This window comes from Pempheris klunzingeri, chromosome 22 (assembly GCF_042242105.1).
Source record: "Pempheris klunzingeri isolate RE-2024b chromosome 22, fPemKlu1.hap1, whole genome shotgun sequence".
Lineage (NCBI taxonomy): Eukaryota > Metazoa > Chordata > Actinopteri > Acropomatiformes > Pempheridae > Pempheris > Pempheris klunzingeri.
The window spans coordinates 7,772,416-7,790,401 of NC_092033.1; the positions used below are offsets into that span (position 1 = coordinate 7,772,416).

The 17,986-nt window shown below is 40.1% G+C and overlaps 1 protein-coding gene across 3 annotated transcripts in view; it reads left to right on the plus strand.

Moving 5' to 3' along the window:
• ptpn12 (protein tyrosine phosphatase non-receptor type 12) overlaps window positions 1–17,986 on the plus strand; it is a 44,230-nt gene that overhangs the window by 21,807 nt on the left and 4,437 nt on the right. For 2 of the 3 annotated variants that reach the window (XM_070853981.1, XM_070853980.1), the window contains exons 10-15: window positions 36–113; window positions 1,805–1,903; window positions 4,886–4,971; window positions 10,749–10,923; window positions 11,719–12,670; window positions 17,497–17,568. In XM_070853981.1, coding sequence (XP_070710082.1) covers window positions 36–113; window positions 1,805–1,903; window positions 4,886–4,971; window positions 10,749–10,923; window positions 11,719–12,670; window positions 17,497–17,568 — 1,462 coding nt within the window. The remainder of the gene's footprint in view (window positions 1–35; window positions 114–1,804; window positions 1,904–4,885; window positions 4,972–10,748; window positions 10,924–11,718; window positions 12,671–17,496; window positions 17,569–17,986) is intronic. The other variant, XM_070853982.1, reaches the window with a different exon arrangement.

Genomic DNA, 17,986 nt, shown 5'->3' on the forward strand with positions numbered 1-17,986 from the left:
CGCTTTGTTCTGTTGTGTGTGTTTTTTTTTTAAAGAAAATACCAGAAGATTTTAATGTGTTTCGGTTGATTCAAGAGATGAGGACGCAACGACACTCTGCTGTTCAGACCAAGGTTTGTTTTTAGTTTAGATCTGCCTTTTCTTTAACAAACAGAATAATGCTTTGCATTCATGCTGCTCTGACGTCTACCAGATATAAAAGTGCTAATCAGTGATTGGATGCTAAGTGTTGCAGCAGCCAGATTTTCCATGCCTTCACACAAGAGGTCAACATAGTGTGATATGTGTCTGGTTGCCAGGTTGTGTGAAAACTGTATTGGGGAAAAAAAGATTATGTTTCTTACCCAGACGTTGTAAATCTGGTTTTGGAAATGAAGTAAGTAGGTTCAAGCAATACTAACACTCTAAGGACATTACATATACTGTGTGAAAATCACTTCACAACTAGATGTATCATGTAAAATGTGTAATTTAATATTTCATTTTCAGCCTTTTAAAAATGTTCTGAATTTATTGAACGCTGCTCTCAGCTTGCAACACGTCGTATTTAGTCACTTACACACCTTCAGTTTGTCCAGACTGAGGAAAACTGTTGCACATTAATTTATTTTGGGTCTGGTTCATTTTCACACTTTCTTCTTACAAACGAGCCAGAAGGAGTAAACATGAAGTGATGCAGACAGACTGAGGGGTAACTCATTGATTTGACCCTAGCGATTGTCATCCTGCCATCATCAGTGCAACATGGACCCACACGGGAAAATCAAATTCTGTTGACAGCAGATCATGCAGCAGTTTATTGCTTCTAATTTGTATATTTATTTTTGTTCTCTTGTGTAATAAAAATTAACTGATTATCAGGATTATTAGACGAATCAACCACGTTATGGAAAATGACAAACAGGAAGACACACAGGATGAAAAGGTGCATCTTATAGAACAATTTGGGGGTCAGATTAGTTAAAACACCAGGGCTTGCTTTAACTGATTCAATCAGCTGAGGTGTGAAAGCAGTATTTGGGAAATTATGAAGAAAAAGTAATAATTAATAACTTATTATTCTTAACTTACTTAAAAAGGCTTCAATGACCCTTTATACTGTTGAGAATTTGTCTGGGATTTGCCGTTGCAGTTTTGTAGAGTTTCCCCCATTACATAGCCTGTCTGTTCCTGAGCTCAGTGCTTCACACCTGGTTGAAAATGGATCTTAGCCTGTTTAGAGGTAACTGGTTTGTTTGTGTCTGGCTGAGGTTTTTTTCCCACAATTCTGAGTGAGTTTGCATGTTGCACGCTGCATTGGACAAATAATTCTCAGCTGGATATAACTGACATCTTCCAGCCGTATTTTTGTCTTTAAGTAGCACACATTCAAAATAATGAGCATCTCAGCTTGACAAAGCGCCCAGCATCCTTTGCCGTTTTGTATCTTATTTATGATGTTTACTCCCACGCACACGTCCTGACACTGAGAGGGAAAATGAGCCCTGATAGATACTTTGTACTGCCTTGATCCACACAGACATACGTTTGAATACAGTATCACACCGGGAATCTGCTTGAAGCCGCTAACTAATGTCATTTCTGAAAAAGTAGTGCAACAAATTTAAGTGAAATAATCAGTAAAGGTCTTCCGTGTTTTCACACAGGTTGTATTTCATAGCCTTGTTAATGGATGTTTAGCTTTTGTATTGATTTTCTGTAACCTTCTCCTTCACTTCACCTCTTCTGCTTTTTGCAACACGCTTTTCTCTCCCGCACCTGCCTCAATATGTCGCTATGTCTGTCTTTGGCTTTCTTTTTCTAGGAGCAGTACGAGTTAGTTCACAAAGCAATCGCTCAACTCTTCCAGAAACAACTGCAGCAACTTGAGAGCCCCACCAACACACAGATACACGATGGCATGGTATGACGCACGCACACACACACACACACACACACACACACATTGTGCATGATGTCTGGTGTTAAAGAAAGACAGGATGTCGCTGAGTAACACACTCAGAGTGGGAAAAAACACAAATAATTAGTCACAGGGGAGGGAGAGGGAAGGAGGAATAGGGGAGAGGGAAGAGAGGCTTCCAGAAAACTTTGCTCTTTACACAGAGTTTGTGCCAAAAAGAGAGTGATCTCTCCTCTACAGGGTAGTCTCAGGGGACTTCATACTGTTAAACCTATTTAAAGGAGCTAGAAAAACCTTTGCTCTGTCGGTCATCACTGCTCTTATTCTAATTTACTTCACAATGTCCTCCGTTGCCCTAAAAACATACAACTACTAACACACCATACACAAAGTGTCCTCAATTGTCCCTGCTCCGCCTCCCATTGCACTCAAAGTACAACCAAACCAAAATATTTACTCATATGGCAAAAACGAATAAATATTAATAGATATTTATCATTTATGTTTAACTAATACACAGTGTATTCATATGTAGAAAATCATAGAAGGAGGGGCTTCCTTTAATTTAATGTGCAGTGCTCTGGGCTTATAAATTGATTGGCTGAAACCACTGTACAGGTGAGATGCTGATGTAAAATGAACCCACAGTTGGTCACTGATTCACCGCTGCCATCCACCATCATTACTAGTCCCCAACTCTGTGATGTAGATACGTGAAGAGAAAAGACAGAGGGATCAATGAGACAGTGTGCAAGACTGACGAACCCAAAGAGGACACAGAGGAGCGTTGGCAGCAACCCAGGAGTCAACTTCCTGCTTAGGAAGCTCGGATGACATCACCCCTCTCCCATAATGCACTTTGAGTCTGAGAATAGACACACATCCGTTGGGAAAGGGAGACCCTTGCAAGATAGTCACATGAACACACGCGACTATGTTTGCATCAGAAAAGACTCAGCTGACGCACCTTGTAGACAGCCCACTGTGCTGGACTCTACACTTTCAGAAAGTATGCTACTTGTTTTGAAGTCGGTGCTATTAATCATTTGTTAAGAGTGGGTGTGCGCAGGTGTGGCGGATAAAGAGAGACAACAACTCAACAGCACAACTTTCTTGCCACTGATTGTAACCGTTATGGTTTTTTGAAAATCTTTATTCTGAGACAGCTTTATATTTTAGAAAACGTACATCAGGACAAAACATTTTATTTCCTCCACCGTCAACAGATTTTTCTCAAAATAAATAACTTCACATCCTGGGAGAGGTAAAGTGTGTACACAAGAGCAATAAAAAGAACAACAGGGGAGACTTAGAAGAAAATCAAATAATCACTGAGGTTGACTGAGTTGACTAAAATATTACATTGTTCATTCAAAACCTCCTTAAAATCTGTCCATAAGGGCCTTAATGTTTGTTTAATGAGTACATTTCTCTGAGGAAAAAAGACCATTATTTTGATCCTGGATTTAAATTCTTTTATTAGGCTTTACCTCTGGATTATATAACCACTTCATTATTTTACAGTTACAAGTCCACACAAACACACACATGCACACGGTCAGCAAAACATTATCAGTGTGCTATACTGACTCAGTCCATACACACATTGACTCATGTCCAGTCAGCCATTGTTAGTGACCAAAACACCCACATAGGTGTTCTCAATGGCAGTGCGAACAATAAGCCTACACATACACACATCCCACACACGTTTCTCTGCTCACACGCAGACGCCGTTGTTTGCAGGAAGTATTCCTACCAACATACTCGGGCGTACGTATACAGCCAAATGAGACGTAATCAGATACTTTCCTTACTTTATGAACACTGAATGTGCCTGAGCTGGTTCCTCAGCAGACTTCAGCGCACACACACACATACACAAAGAGCTGAAGTGGCCTGATTTGCCCCTCTGTCTTGAGATTATGACGACTGAAGCTGTCCCGTCATCTTCTCGTTATCAGGGTAGAGAGAGAGTCAAATTAATGAGTCACAGGGGAAGACAGGAGAGGAGGAGGAAGACGAGAGTTGAGAGGAAGAGAGAAAACATTAGTCAGGAGGAGGAGAGCTTCTTTCAGAAACTATTTTGATCCTTCAGTGAAGCAATTTTCTTGAAACTCTACCTTTAATACAGAAACGTGTAGAAGAGAAGAGAGAGTTATTAAGTCATAGAAACTACTGGTACATTATGGCCTGAAACTGGCTTTTGGCTAATGCAGTGAGGCTATCAATCAATCAATCAATCAATTCACCTTTATTGATCCCCCAAGGGGGGAAATTCCATTTTTACAGTGGTGGGGAAAGTGGGGGGAGAAAAAAAACAAGAGGAGAGAGAGGGGAGGAGAAAAAAACGTGCGACACCAGACTGTACTCATGTGGAGTGCAGTGTGGGACCGGTAAAAAAACCTCAGCACATATTTTTGCACATCACATGACAATAACAACATGGCAACAGGGGATGGGAAAAGGGGAGTGGAGAATTCCAGCACCGCAGGAGGCTACCTATAGGTGATAAAAAATTATTTTAACAAGTCAGACTTGATTTTATTTGGTGTATACCGATTGTTTTATACATTTCATTACTTAAGGGAGTGCTGAGCAGGAGAGCCTGACTAGTTCTGATTACAATATATACTTGTTACATAAACTCATAAAAGTTAGAACATTCAAATATTAAACATTATTTCCTTTTTAGACCCTCAAATGTGCACATATATAATTGTGGCCTAGATATGTACTGAGTAGGACATTTCACAGTCACCTAAACTCGTCATTGCTCTCTGGGGGAGAAGTTATAGAATGGAGACACTGATTCCAAACTACCGCAAACATACATATATATACATTAAATGCAATTTCTTTTTATTGCTGTGCTGAGAAGTGTAGCAGCCCAGGGCTCTTATGTATGAAAATGTGACTCACATATTAAACATATTAATGAAGTGTTTGTATGTTTATGTTTGTGTGTGTGCAAACTTTGTCTAGGATGAAAGCAGTCCAGAGAAAGCAGGCCAGCAGGCAGATGATGAGAGATGGGACACACCGCCTCCAAAGCCTCCCCGCATACGCAGGTAAGACTTTTTTTTCCAGACTCTTCTAAAGTTTTCTCATCCGCTTTCTTAAAGTTCACCAAACACTTGCCACTTTCAAAACGGGTGCCGATGAAGAATAAAAAAAAAACCCACACTCATCCTCCACACGGATGAATGAACAGGCTCACACAGAAGTGAGCAGTAGGTGTGAAGTGGCACGTCACTGAACACAGTGGGTGTTATGTTTTGTAGGAGGAACGCAACAACAACAAAAAAAAAAGGAGAAGAAAAATCACAGCACAACAGTTTGTGTGGAGAACACAATGAAAACATATTAAACTGACCAAACAGAAGCAGCAGGCGTTGTTTTCACCTCAAACGAAGCAGAGCTTTCAGACGCATTACTTTGCCGTCAGCCCACAGATACACCCGGCCTCCACTTTGCTGAAGTTAACTTCTGCTTGGCTGTTGACAACTGTTGTGGCCTGAGGAGGAGCTGTATTTATAGATCATTTTGCAACACTAAAAAATAATCTGCAACACTACACAGTGTTGCATGTACCACAACCCGAGGGCCAGTTGAAGTAGAACTGCTATCTTTTTTATCTTTGTTCTTTGTGAACAAATGAACGCCTTTTCTCACTTGCAGGCATATGTTTTCAAACACACACGCACTATGTCTCTCATATGCATAAATACACATAGATGCCCCTTTTCTTTTTCTATAAAACTCCTCCTTCGGCAAATTTTCTGCATTTTCGTTTTGTTCCCGTTCTTCTCTCTGCTCCCTTTTCTCCCTCTCATTTTTAATTTTGCTGTATGTGCCCAGCAGGGGTTGTGCTCCACTTTCTCTCAGCCAGTTCATCTCCAGCCGCTCTTTCCCCCCTCTTATGATTTATCCACAGAAAGCGCGACCCTTTTCTCCCGTTAATGCAGCGATGCATACATCTTTTTAAACAAGCCTGGTGCAAGCACACATCAAAGTGCTGCTGCTTTAATGTCACAGAGGACGTCTTGTTGCCAGGAGACTGTTTCACTTAATTACCTGTTGCTAGAAGTCTAAAACTGTCCAGTTTGACAGCATTTTTTGTGTTTCCACGAGAGAATCATTTGCTCACTGCTTCTCCACATGTGATTTCATTTATAGATTTTCATATTCTAAACTGGATCGATCATCATTTGAATTTGATGGCCCATTTAAACTAAAGGAGGAATGAATTATTTGAGCCAACGTGACCTTTATTGTGCTCTCTTACTGCTAAAATTATCGTTCACTTTGTGTGTTAAATTTGTCTTCTGCACCAGCCGGTTTGATGGGAAAGCAAACATTTTTGGGATGTCACTGCAAGCGATCTGTTTACTGAAAAGTTTCTTTCCTGCTCTAAGTAAAACACACAAATGTGAACTTTCTACCTAAATAGGAAGCTTCCCTGGAAGTGCATCAGAGCCAGACTGTCAGGAATAACATGGGTCTCTCTCTCTCTACTTGTCTGACTTAGAAAACTGTGTCTCAGCATGTGTCATCCCTCGGTTTCCTAAAGAAATAATGTCAAGGCCCAGTTTAAGCCTGAGGTTATTCTAGTGACAGTAAGTGCTATTTTTACCAGCATAGTCCACATTCTGCCAGCCACACTCCCTCTGGGTCACTCTGGTAGCGTCTAAGTGTGTTAAGTGTTTTCGGGGGAAATTTCTGTCGCGTGCGTTTGAAAAAGAATCAGACTGCAGCAAAACCAATGAAGCAGGTCACAGATAACTGAGTCATGGCTTTTATATACATACACACACACACACATGTTCACAGCCACACCCTGAAGAGTCATATCCTCTACATGGTCTGCAGTTAGGGGGAATCCAACTCCCATAGCAAACACACGCACGAGTAGAAAACAAGTGGTTGTTAAGAATATGAAGGTGTCTTTGTCCACAGCACAAGTTTGTGCAAATCCATACAGATCTAGCAAAGCCAAGGTTCAAGGTTCATTTTATTCATGCATAAAATCATGGACGTTACAGTGCAGTGCTCCCATCTTAATCCACTAACACTTATTACACAACACAGGTGATAAATACTCATACAGTAAAACCTCACTTTAAAATAATTCTATAATGAAAACATGGTTTAAGTATTTGAAAAAGGAAGAGTAAAAGAACCATTCAGACAAAGTTAGAGTTTTAGTCGTCCTCACAGTTTTTTGTCAATCTAACCCTGAAGTATAGCTATTGATGTGGGGTTATTAAGGAAAAATGACCTCGTGAATTAATATGTATGATTCTGTGCTGAAGAGATTATGCTCTTCAGTAAAGTCACCTAAAGCCTTTTAGCTGCAGGGTTTTTACAAGGCCTTGAAAGTTTTGGAAATGCTTAATCTAAACCGTTTTTCATGGTTGTGAATATGCTTGAATTGGAATATACACCTCGGTGTTTTGCCCTCACAATCACTCACACATGTAAACCAATATGTGAAATGAAACAATCCCACGGGCATATCTTTTTGCTGCGCTTGCTCGCTCAAGTTTATTATTCTTATCATTTGCAGACAGTCAAATTGATAATTGTCTAATCCTGCATGCTTCAACACACATTTGCTTAATCAGCGATCTAAATCTGTTCGGCTTGAGCATGTGTTTCCCTTCTGTTCTTGGTCGTCTCTATGAATCTGTCCTTGGCACAACCTGAAACCAGGAAGTGTCTCGCTAAGCCTCATCCCCTTGTAGCGCACCCCGTCACCGTGAGCCAACACTCTGATTAAAAATGCAGCATCCTCCCTCTGGAGTACATATGTGCGGAGGGCAGTTATGTGTGTGTGTGTGTTTGTGCATTTATGAGAGTGGGGGTGGTATAAGTGCATAAAATTCAAGTTCTTCTGAGGGAGTGCGTACAAGCGTGTTTGTGTGTAGGTTGTGCATGCATGTGTACATGTGTTCATAATGTTTATAAGGTGACGGTTAGCTCCTAACTGTGTCACCATCATGGTTAAACACTGTGGATGGTTGCACTGTTTGTATGCTTCAGGGCAAAAGTGGAAGAAGTTGTGAGTGCACGGATAGTTGTGTATGAAGCTGTTGATGTTTATGATTTTCAAAATAGTGCAGATGTATTGGCAAACACTTCACTTACCTATTTATCTTTTATAAGCATTAAATTGATGGTTTTTAACTCAATAAAATATAGTTATAAACATAGATAAGGGCATTTTTAAGTGTTTATCAATGTACATTACTCGATAACTTTCTATGGAGACATAATTAATAATCAAAACTGTGTTTTACTACATTGTTCATTTAATTTCCTGTTTATACACCTGCTTCCACTTATAGGACATGTTATAGTGTTGACAGATACATTAATAAACACTCATATCTGCTTATAACCACATTATGATGTGTTAAAACCCATTTAATAAATGTTTTGCTGCCTATAAACGCTAAATAGGGGGACAAACCTTCTGTGAGTTGTCCCCTATGAAGAAGCAATGAATATGAACATGTTAAAGCTCTAAGACAGATGTGAGAAGAGCATTGGTTTATTTTATAGTGTCTGTCTGTCTGTTAAAAGTTGAGGGATATCAGTTTGAAAACACCACCCATGACGTGGACAGCTTGTCTGAGGTAAAATAGTGTTTTGGTGACAGCTGCACTCACACCATTAAACTCAATAAAGGAAAAGTATCCATAAAACAAGGCAGACTATGAACAACTAGTATTTGGTACACTGGTTGTGTTGCAGGATAGGAGATGTTTGTGGAAAAGAGAGATTTTATAGATTAGCAGCACAAGATGCACTGTGTTAGTGAAAGCTAAGCACTACTACTACTACTACTTTTCACTCATTCACTTGAGGTAAACCCTCATAATATTTTAATACATGCTTTCATTTTTAATGGATGTTCTCGGATGTAGTTTGTGCCTTTAACCTCAATTTCCTTCATTCTTGTTCTCTGCTTATTTGTTCTGCTGTGACTTATTAGTGTTTGCTCCTGTAATAGCTCAGCCTCCCCTCGGGGCTCATTTAAGTTTCATCTTATCTTATCTTAGAGGGACACGGGGCATGAATAAACTCTGTGGCATCTGAATGATTCATATCCCCATGGAAACAATCAAACCCAGTGGGAATCATCTGTGTTATTCATAAAAATATCTTATGCTTGCTCAGGCAATGAAGACGATATAGAAGATGAAATGCTCATGTGTAATTTATGTTTTCAATTTTAAAAAAAAACAAAAAACTCCAAAAGCAATAGTGGTGATATTTAAATGATATTTAACCTGTAGACCAGAAATCAATCATGATGTCTGACCTCCTTAAAATCAGAATATCAGAATAGAGAGTCATAGATAAACAAAATGCACACGGCAGGTGGCAGCCTCCATCAGAGAAGAGTGTCAGCTAATGGCAGCCATACAGCTCTATGAGGAAGCTTTTTACAGCATGACTGCAACCAGGTTGCTCAAGAAAAGGAAATCCCCTATGCTTCGAACTCGCAACTTCCGTGTCTGACTTTCTGTCTGTCTGTCTTCTATCAGTGCACACACACACACACACACACACACACACACAGCATCATGTGGAGGCCTATGTTAGCTCTTGCTTCTGTCATGTGCTCTTCATATAGCACCCCACCACATCCTTTCACAGCTTGTTTGTCTGTGTATATATTTTCATGCATATGTAAAAGTGTCTTCTGTGGAGTGGAACATTATCTTAATGCTTAACTTTCCATTGTTACGTAGCTAGCTGCGTCATGACCTCAGTATGTAAATTACACAACTACACTGCGTTTATCTATAGGTGTGTTTTTTAGTAGTTTCTGAGCACAGTAGCAAAACACTCACTTGCTACTAAGTACATTAGAAATCACTCTTCATGCACTACTGTAGATGTGGCACTGCACTAACACAAACATTCACTTTTGTAGAAAAGATAATTAACCCTTGTATGGTGTTCGGGTCTGTGGGACCCGTTTTCATTTTTTTCTCAAGGGCAAAATGATACGATTAATTATTTTTTCAAACTCAGACTCATTGGCCTTGGCTCATATTGATGAGTCTGAGTTTGAAAAAATGATTAATCGTATAATATTTCTTTTGATAAAGAACATGAAAACTGATGAAATCGGGTCCACAAACCAAAACACCATACAAGGGTTAAATGTGTCTTTTAAATCTTTGCTGTGGACCAACAGTGCCCTGAGTGTGCTGCCGCTCTAGAAACATTAAATACAAGTACAATACATTAAGGTCTGTAGAGGGGATTCAAGAGATTGTTTTGAGTTTGCTTCACCTCAACAGATCATGCCCACATTACATTAAACCCACAAAACATGGACAAGAGCTCTCTGACAGTGGATTTGTCTCAGATGTACTGTGACCACACTGTTTGATAGTTTTTAAATTCTGCCACCTAGTGGAAGGTTAGCACAACATTTCATCATGTTAGCCATAATTCCTTTCTACAGATAGAATAATTTAAACATGGATGTCCAAATGTCTGGAAGTTGTCTGACCACTATGATGAAATTCTTGCCATTTCATCATTTTCATTTCATTATTGCTCTGAACACACTCTTTCTTTTTATCTAAAGCAAATACGTCAGGTTTAAGTACTTTAACATTCAGACAACTTGTGTGATAGCGTAAAAGAAAAATACAGTCTTTATCCCTGCAGATGTACACTTCTGCCTCCGAGGTGTTCTAATTACAGTGTCTCTGGTTCATCTTGGGCTATGTGGGATGGAGATGTCTTATTAAAGAACATCAAAAATCTCTGTGTTTAACTGCCTGGTTTCAGCTCTTTTTTGCGCTCTCTTTCTGTCTAGTTCCCAGGCAGAAGGTGATGTGAAGGAGGAGATACTCCAACCCCCAGAGCCTCACCCTGTACCACCCATCCTGACCCCGTCTCCCCCCTCAGCCTTCCCCACCGTCACCAATGTACGACAGGACAATGACCGATACCACCCCAAACCTGTCATACACGTCCTGGCTACCACACAGGTCAGCCTGCTTACATGCACATTTGCAGAATGATGGTTGTTGTGTTCATCTGTACTTGGTTGCGTTTTGTTGTGTAAATGTATTTTTCTTTAGCTGTGCCCCACACATCTACGTTACTTTGGGGGTTTTACTATTAAAAGTTTTTCTATGACCTATATTAAAAGTCCGGACTTACTTCTTTTATTTTTTTTGTTAATGAATTCTTTTCATTATGGATTTAAACTGCTGGTTATTTCCCCTCAAGTAAGTGTTTTGTTTAAAGAATATTTTTTTAAATGATGAAACATGTCCATCACAGTTTCCCAATGTCCAAATTTAGGTCTTTAAATTCCTTAATTTCCAGATCCTACAGATATTCAGTTTAGTACAGCAAAAAAGCCGATCCTCACTAAGAAGAAGCTAAAAGTAGAGTGGTGTGGTGTTTTTGCTTGAAAAAAGCAGTTGATTGATTAGCAAAATAATTATTTTTCCACTGATTTGAATTACTTTGCTAGTTGTTTCAGCTCTACATTGAACCCTTTCATCCTTTGGATCTACATGTGAAGACTTTTCCTGCTCATGTCTTAGAATGAAATATGATGTATTGCATGAGGCTCTTGTGCCTTCTTACATTCTTTAATAGGGAATCCTGGGAATTTCAGATGAATTTTCTGGGAATTTTACGCTTTCTATAGACCAACTTGCTCTAAATCCTGACTCTTGCTCCCTTTCAGACATGCACACATGGGAGATTTCTTCTGTTGTATAGGTGCAAAAGGTTAAATATCAATTTCTTTCATGTGCTTTTCCTTTTAGAACAAAGAAATGAATAAGCAGAGCGAGTCAGAACCCAGCCCAAACAAGCAGACGAGTCCTTCAGAGCAGAACGACCAAGAGCTACTGAGTCGAAAACAGCAAACTCAGGTCTCAAATCTGGATCTCAATGAGAACTATAACAACAAATTGTCTTCGGCGTCGACAAAATCAGAATCGGGCCAAAGCCAGACACAGACTCCCTCCTCGCCGCTCTCCCCAGCTGTTGAATGTTCCGGTGTTCCTCGGATCGAGAGGAAGCTGAGCATCGAGATTAAAAAGGTGCCGTTGCAGGAAGGACCTCGTAGTTTTGACACTTCGTCCTCCATGGGAGTAGCAGGCGGAATAGGCAGCAGTTCAACCAATAGCACAGGAATGCTGCAAAGATGCCACGCCTTCAAAGCCCGCACCAGCCAATCCCTGCTGACATCTAGCTCCTCGCTGTCGGAGGACTCAGGCACGGAGGGAGGAGCGGGCGGATGTGGGGAGAGTCATGCCGTTGGAGGCGTCCCAGCCAGACCGAACCACCTCCCCGTGAAGATTGAGAAGGGGGACACGGCGGGAGTGGAGAGAGCGGAGGTGAAGGCCGGCCACGCAGCGTGGGCTCAACCCTGCAACAGCCCGGAAAAACAACTCCCCAAAACCTCCTCCTCATCTTCCTCCTCAGACCGCGTCGCCCCATCCTCCTCCTCCTCCTCCCACCTCTCCTCCTCCTCTTCCTCCTCCTCGTCTACTCCTGTTAGGACTGCCCTGAGTTTCACTAACCCCCTGCACTCCGATAACTCGGACGAGGAGGGGGATGGAGAGATGTCCAGGAAGGAGGGTTATCGTACTAGTGTGTCCACAGCAACGACCATGGTAACCGCATCCCCTCACCATGGAGACCAGCAGCCGGTCCGCAAGGTGTTGCCTATGTCGATCGCAGGGCAGAGCTCTCCCTCTGCAGCCACAGCAAGTATGTCCATCAGCTGCTTTTATGCAATGAGTGAATCTAATCCCTTTTAACTAACTGGCTGCTTTCCTGACAGAACAAACTGTAACGGTAGTCAGATAAATAGACACATGGATAAATCAGTTGTCAGTTTGTGTCACACATCCAGAAATGATTCAAAAGTAAACACTTAACTAACTCAGCTTAACACTGAGGGTCACTTCTGAGGAGTTAAGTTCAATTATTCTTACAAAAACACAACACACAAACACTCTCAGGGAAACTACATGGCAGAGTCATTTCTGGGTCAGTCAGGAGAGCAGGACTCAGACAGACCACATGCTAATAACACATCACATCTGTCGCCACACCGACTGTGTTATACTACTACTGCTGTGTAAAGACAGGGACAGGGAGGAAAAACAGTTGACAAAGAGGAAAGGAAGAACAAGAATAACCAAACAAACAGAGAGTCAGAGGAACAGAGTGAGATATGAAGCATGGCTGTGTGACTAATTGGTTGGTTTGCGAGGAATGCTGCAAATCTTAACAGGCAAACATCTGTCAAAACAACTCTCCCCTCTCTCTTCCAGCTTGTGTGTGTGAGTGAGTGGATTTGCGAATGGGAGAAAGCATGAAAGAAATCCTGTGTTTGTGGGTTTTTGTTTGGATGCAGTTGGGTGTGTTTGTGCAAAGAACTGCGTGTGCATGTTGGAGGGTGAAGGATCAACACTGCATGATACTGAAAAACACACATTCGCCAACTCTGTGCACGTTGGGTGGAACAGAGCAGTGTCACACTGTTTGTGCATCGGTATGGCCTCACTGTCACGACTGCAACGATGAGACGTGGTTTTAATCCTGTGGGGACTGAGAATCACGCCTGCTTCTTTGTTGATTTCAAAATCATGAGATTCTGAAATCTGATTGTTTGCTGTGATTGGAGCCGACGTTTAACGGTCTGAACTGGACTTTGGCTTGGAGTGGTTTTGATCTTGAAGGAATTTAAAGCTTGATGAAATAAGACTTCACTGCATTTTTTAAATCTTTGGATTTAACTTTGGGGGCACATGATGTGAATTAATTTGCCAGTACTAGAATTTCTTCAAATAAAACCAGGAAATGTAAACCTAATAGATATCTAGTTATATGTATGGAGTCTCTTGGACCTGGAAAATATTGATAACAAGACATAGTTTGATACTTTCTATTAAGGGTAGTTTGCTGCTGTGTAGCCCAACTGATACTGGATATTAACGGCTGATACAGATATCAATATTTGGGAATTTTAAAAATCTTATAAAGTTAAATGATCCAATCATGTTTTTATTTTATTTTAAAATCAACATAAAATATCCTGATACGGATCCCTCAGGAAACAAATTTTGTAATAGTTAAATTTTTTCTAAATGACATCAAACCCATTTCTGTGCTGGAGTTTTATTGTTACTCATCAGTCAACATAAACTCTGATACAGATATATCTACAGGGAGTAAGTAATATCAACCTGGCCGACTTGTTTTCGATCTCTAATAAGTTGCATAACAATATTTAGTCTGTGACGAATAATTATTGCATTAATTGCATCCTGGTGCTTTTTAGTGTTCACCAGCGAGCTTACCTGTTACTTTAAACACCCAAAATGCTGCTCCAGGTTCAAACCCAACACACAGAACTGTGCGTGAAGAGGAAAATGTCTAGAAATATGCAAATACTACAGAGAAAGTAGCTGTTTTGATGCTGGTATAAGATGCCGCATGTTTCTGTTCAGTAATCAAACAAAACTGAAATGTTATGACAGCTATTTAAATGTCTGGCATCACACATCATGGTCTGCTGAAGTATTTCCAATATTTAAATCTAAATGCAGAAGTATTTGCCTCATAGTTCTGAAGTGGACTGTTTTTGCGTTTTGGCCTGCTTGGCTTCCTAGCACATCATTTATTTGGGCTGCGGTAGCGCTTTGTAATCGGTCCTGAAATGCTGATGGCTGCTGTTTAATTGCAAGAATCTAATGAATGCTTGTTGATGAGTTGCACTGAGCAAATTGCTGCTTTATTGTTGTTCAAGAGAAAGCTGGTAGCTGATTTTTTTATTCTTTTTTTGTTGCATTATTAATGAATCAATCTTTATTTATATTTCACTTCCTGTATAGGTGAGTCAGTCGCAAAGTAATGACCAGAGTAATAAGCACAGTTAAAAAGTCAGAAAGCAATGCATTAAAAGTTTGAATTGAACAAGTAAAACTTTGCAGATATACAAAACTACAAGATTAAATTGCCATGATGAATAAAGTTCTCCCTCTCCTATCTCAATATATAATAAAAATACAACAATAAAAAAACAGTTAAAATGTAATCATAAGATATGCTTTAAAATCAGTGTAACTGAGGTGATAGTCAATATTCAATTATTATTAGTAGGTGTGCACATTAATAATTCCATTGGTGAAACTTTCTCTTGATTGAAACAAAAGCAGGTGAAGTCTATATATCCTCTGATGTTGGCAGCAGCTCTGACCATGAAATCTTTTTTTATTGTCTTTGTCTTTGTAGCTGGAGGCTGACATTGCATTATCAACATCACTTCAGTTAGATCAGGAACAGCAGCATCATGTGGCCCTCATCGCTTGTGGTGACATTAACCTGCTGTACCATCAACCTAATGTTTTCCTGAAGATGGTGCAGTGCTAGATTAAGTGGCATCTAACTCCAGCCCTCATTAAAAGTAATGTTTCACTAATCAAGGCTGTTTTATGGGCTTCCTGAGGGCAGTACAAAGAGCACTCTGCTTCAAATTAGTAAGTCACAATGGTTAGGACTTCTTTAGACATTGAATTAAAAATCTTTATATTAAAAGGGGTATCCATCAAGGTATCACATGTTTGGATTTCTAGCAATATCAGTTACTAGAGTTCAGTTTATTATTACATGTATTATTTCGTTGCCCCATTCATAACAATGAGGGCTGGCTCCATAACAGAAGCACCTCTGTGTTTAATGCAGTAGACTTCAACAGCACCACAAACTACATCCTTCAAAATGATCAAAACGTCGATTCAACACCTCTCTAAATCTGATAGTTTAAGCTACATGTACCTAATAAACTGGCAACTAAATGTGCAAATGTGCGTGTCCTGTATATTTAAATCACCCAATGAAATACATCTGTAACGATGTGAAAGACAGACTGGAGATCAGAAAACTAGCCATTAAAGAGGCATAACTTTAGTGTCAGTAGATGGTCTCTGCCAGCAAATGAGGCTGACATTTTCTAATTATGACATAATACTCAGAGGTAATATCTCAACCCGTCAGAGCCTCAGAGTAAATTTCAGCTGCTCCCCTTCCTTTCAATCCCCCTCCTAAGTGGGAAAAAATATAATTAAGGTGTCCGGCTTCCTTTAAAGTCCAACCAGGTTTCACTTAGAAAGAGACAGGCACATGCACGGTCAGTAATAAGGTCATTAAAACAAAATTACTACTTGAATATTGCCCTTGAATATGAACAGTGGATTAAATGTAGCTTTCTGTCAAGGAGAAGCAGGAAGTTGTCATTGTCGGGCCCCGTTAAGAGTCAGAGATAATTGAGTTAGTGTGGTGAACATTAAACTAACTGCTGAGCCTGGGCTGAACCAGTAACAGATACACTGTGGTCTGTACTGAACCAGCTGAAACTCAAAACAAGAATATTTTCCTTAATCCATCTCCCTTTGCATCGCTTCCCTCTCATATGATACTGCAGAAAGAGCTCATCATATTGAGCGATGACCCATGGGAAATATTTCTAAACAACATAGAAAAACAGTATCTAAGAGAAATAATTTAAAGAAGATAAGATCGGGAGAGTGTAAAGAAATATAATCCTGACTGTGTGGAGCACGTCACTGTTTTTTACTGGCTAATAAATCTACAGAGGAGTGTGGGGAAGCAGGGCTGTCCTGCTATTTTCACCCCATGTGAATTATTATTATTCATCTTTACACGTACATATTTCCTCTAACAGCGGTTCTGAAACTAATAGAGATAAACCGCTGTCATTTTATAGCATCGGTCTCAGCGTTGGTACAGATCTCTGTATTACAGACATTACAGACACCATGACTGATACATTTAGTCGCATGTGGTCAGACGTCTTCCACTGTGAAAACACGTCTGGGGTTCCTCACAGTCAATGAAAAGGATGATTCAAATGCAGATTGTAGCACCTTGTTACGTCTGAGTGCATCTTTTCAAATTCAAAGGGCTATTGCCAAATCATTGAATACTGACATTAACTTATGATATATTCACAATATAGTTAATGAATTAAAATAAAAAAAAACAGTACCTGTATATAATGTTTAACAATTCAGGAAATTGAACAAAGTGCAACAGCAACAACAAATGCGCAACAGCAGAAAAGATGAGCACAAATTTGCAATAGAAATAAATAAACATAATTTGGATTTGTGTGAGCGTGTCTGTGACTTACCAAAGAACAACAAATGAATAAATTAACGTTTTATTTATTCATAAAAGAAATAAACATACTAATGACATTACAGTTTAGCTGCACCTCTAAAATGAAAATAAATTCATTTTAAATAACAGGTTATTGTAAATCATGATTAATACAGTCAATACCTGTTTTTATTGTCTGTCTATGTTGTTTTAAATTTTCTGTGCATGGTGACCAAAAAGATTTAATCAGGGCTTCTTCGGAGAAGGAATCGAGGAAACACTTGTTATGAGTTTCAGCACTTGAGCTTCTCTCTGCAAAGTTTACGTTTGACTGCCGCTCTCTTGTCTCTCTTCTTGGCCAAGTGATTAACGCTGCCTCTCATTTGACCTCTGACCTTTTAACCCAGACTGCTGGGACAGCGATGACTCCCCTCCCCCCCTCCCTGCGAGAACCCCTGAGTCCTTCATACTGGCCACAGGTGCGTTTGCATTGGTCAAGATCCACAGGCGTGTTTCCAGTGCTGTGGACACCTCCAGGATACATCTCTGGTGTTTTTTATATGTCTGGTCAGGAAGGTGGACTGATCAATGAATGTGAGCAGTGGGTGATGTGTACCACTAATGCATTGTGGTGTGATTGAAACCCTCAGCAGTGGTTGTCTGCTACAGTCGGTAGCCTCTGATGGGAGCTGAAAATTGAGTTTTCAGCTCTTATTCAACAGTTTTTACCTGACCCTCTTATCCGGCACATTATAATGTACATACAGGTAGAGCACAGTCACTCTCATCCTCATTTCAAACATACAGATGGACACACATGCTGCAGGTATCAGACCTCTGATTTTAGAAGAGCGTAGCATTAAAATATTCAGCCACACCAGAGCTCACGAGATGGAA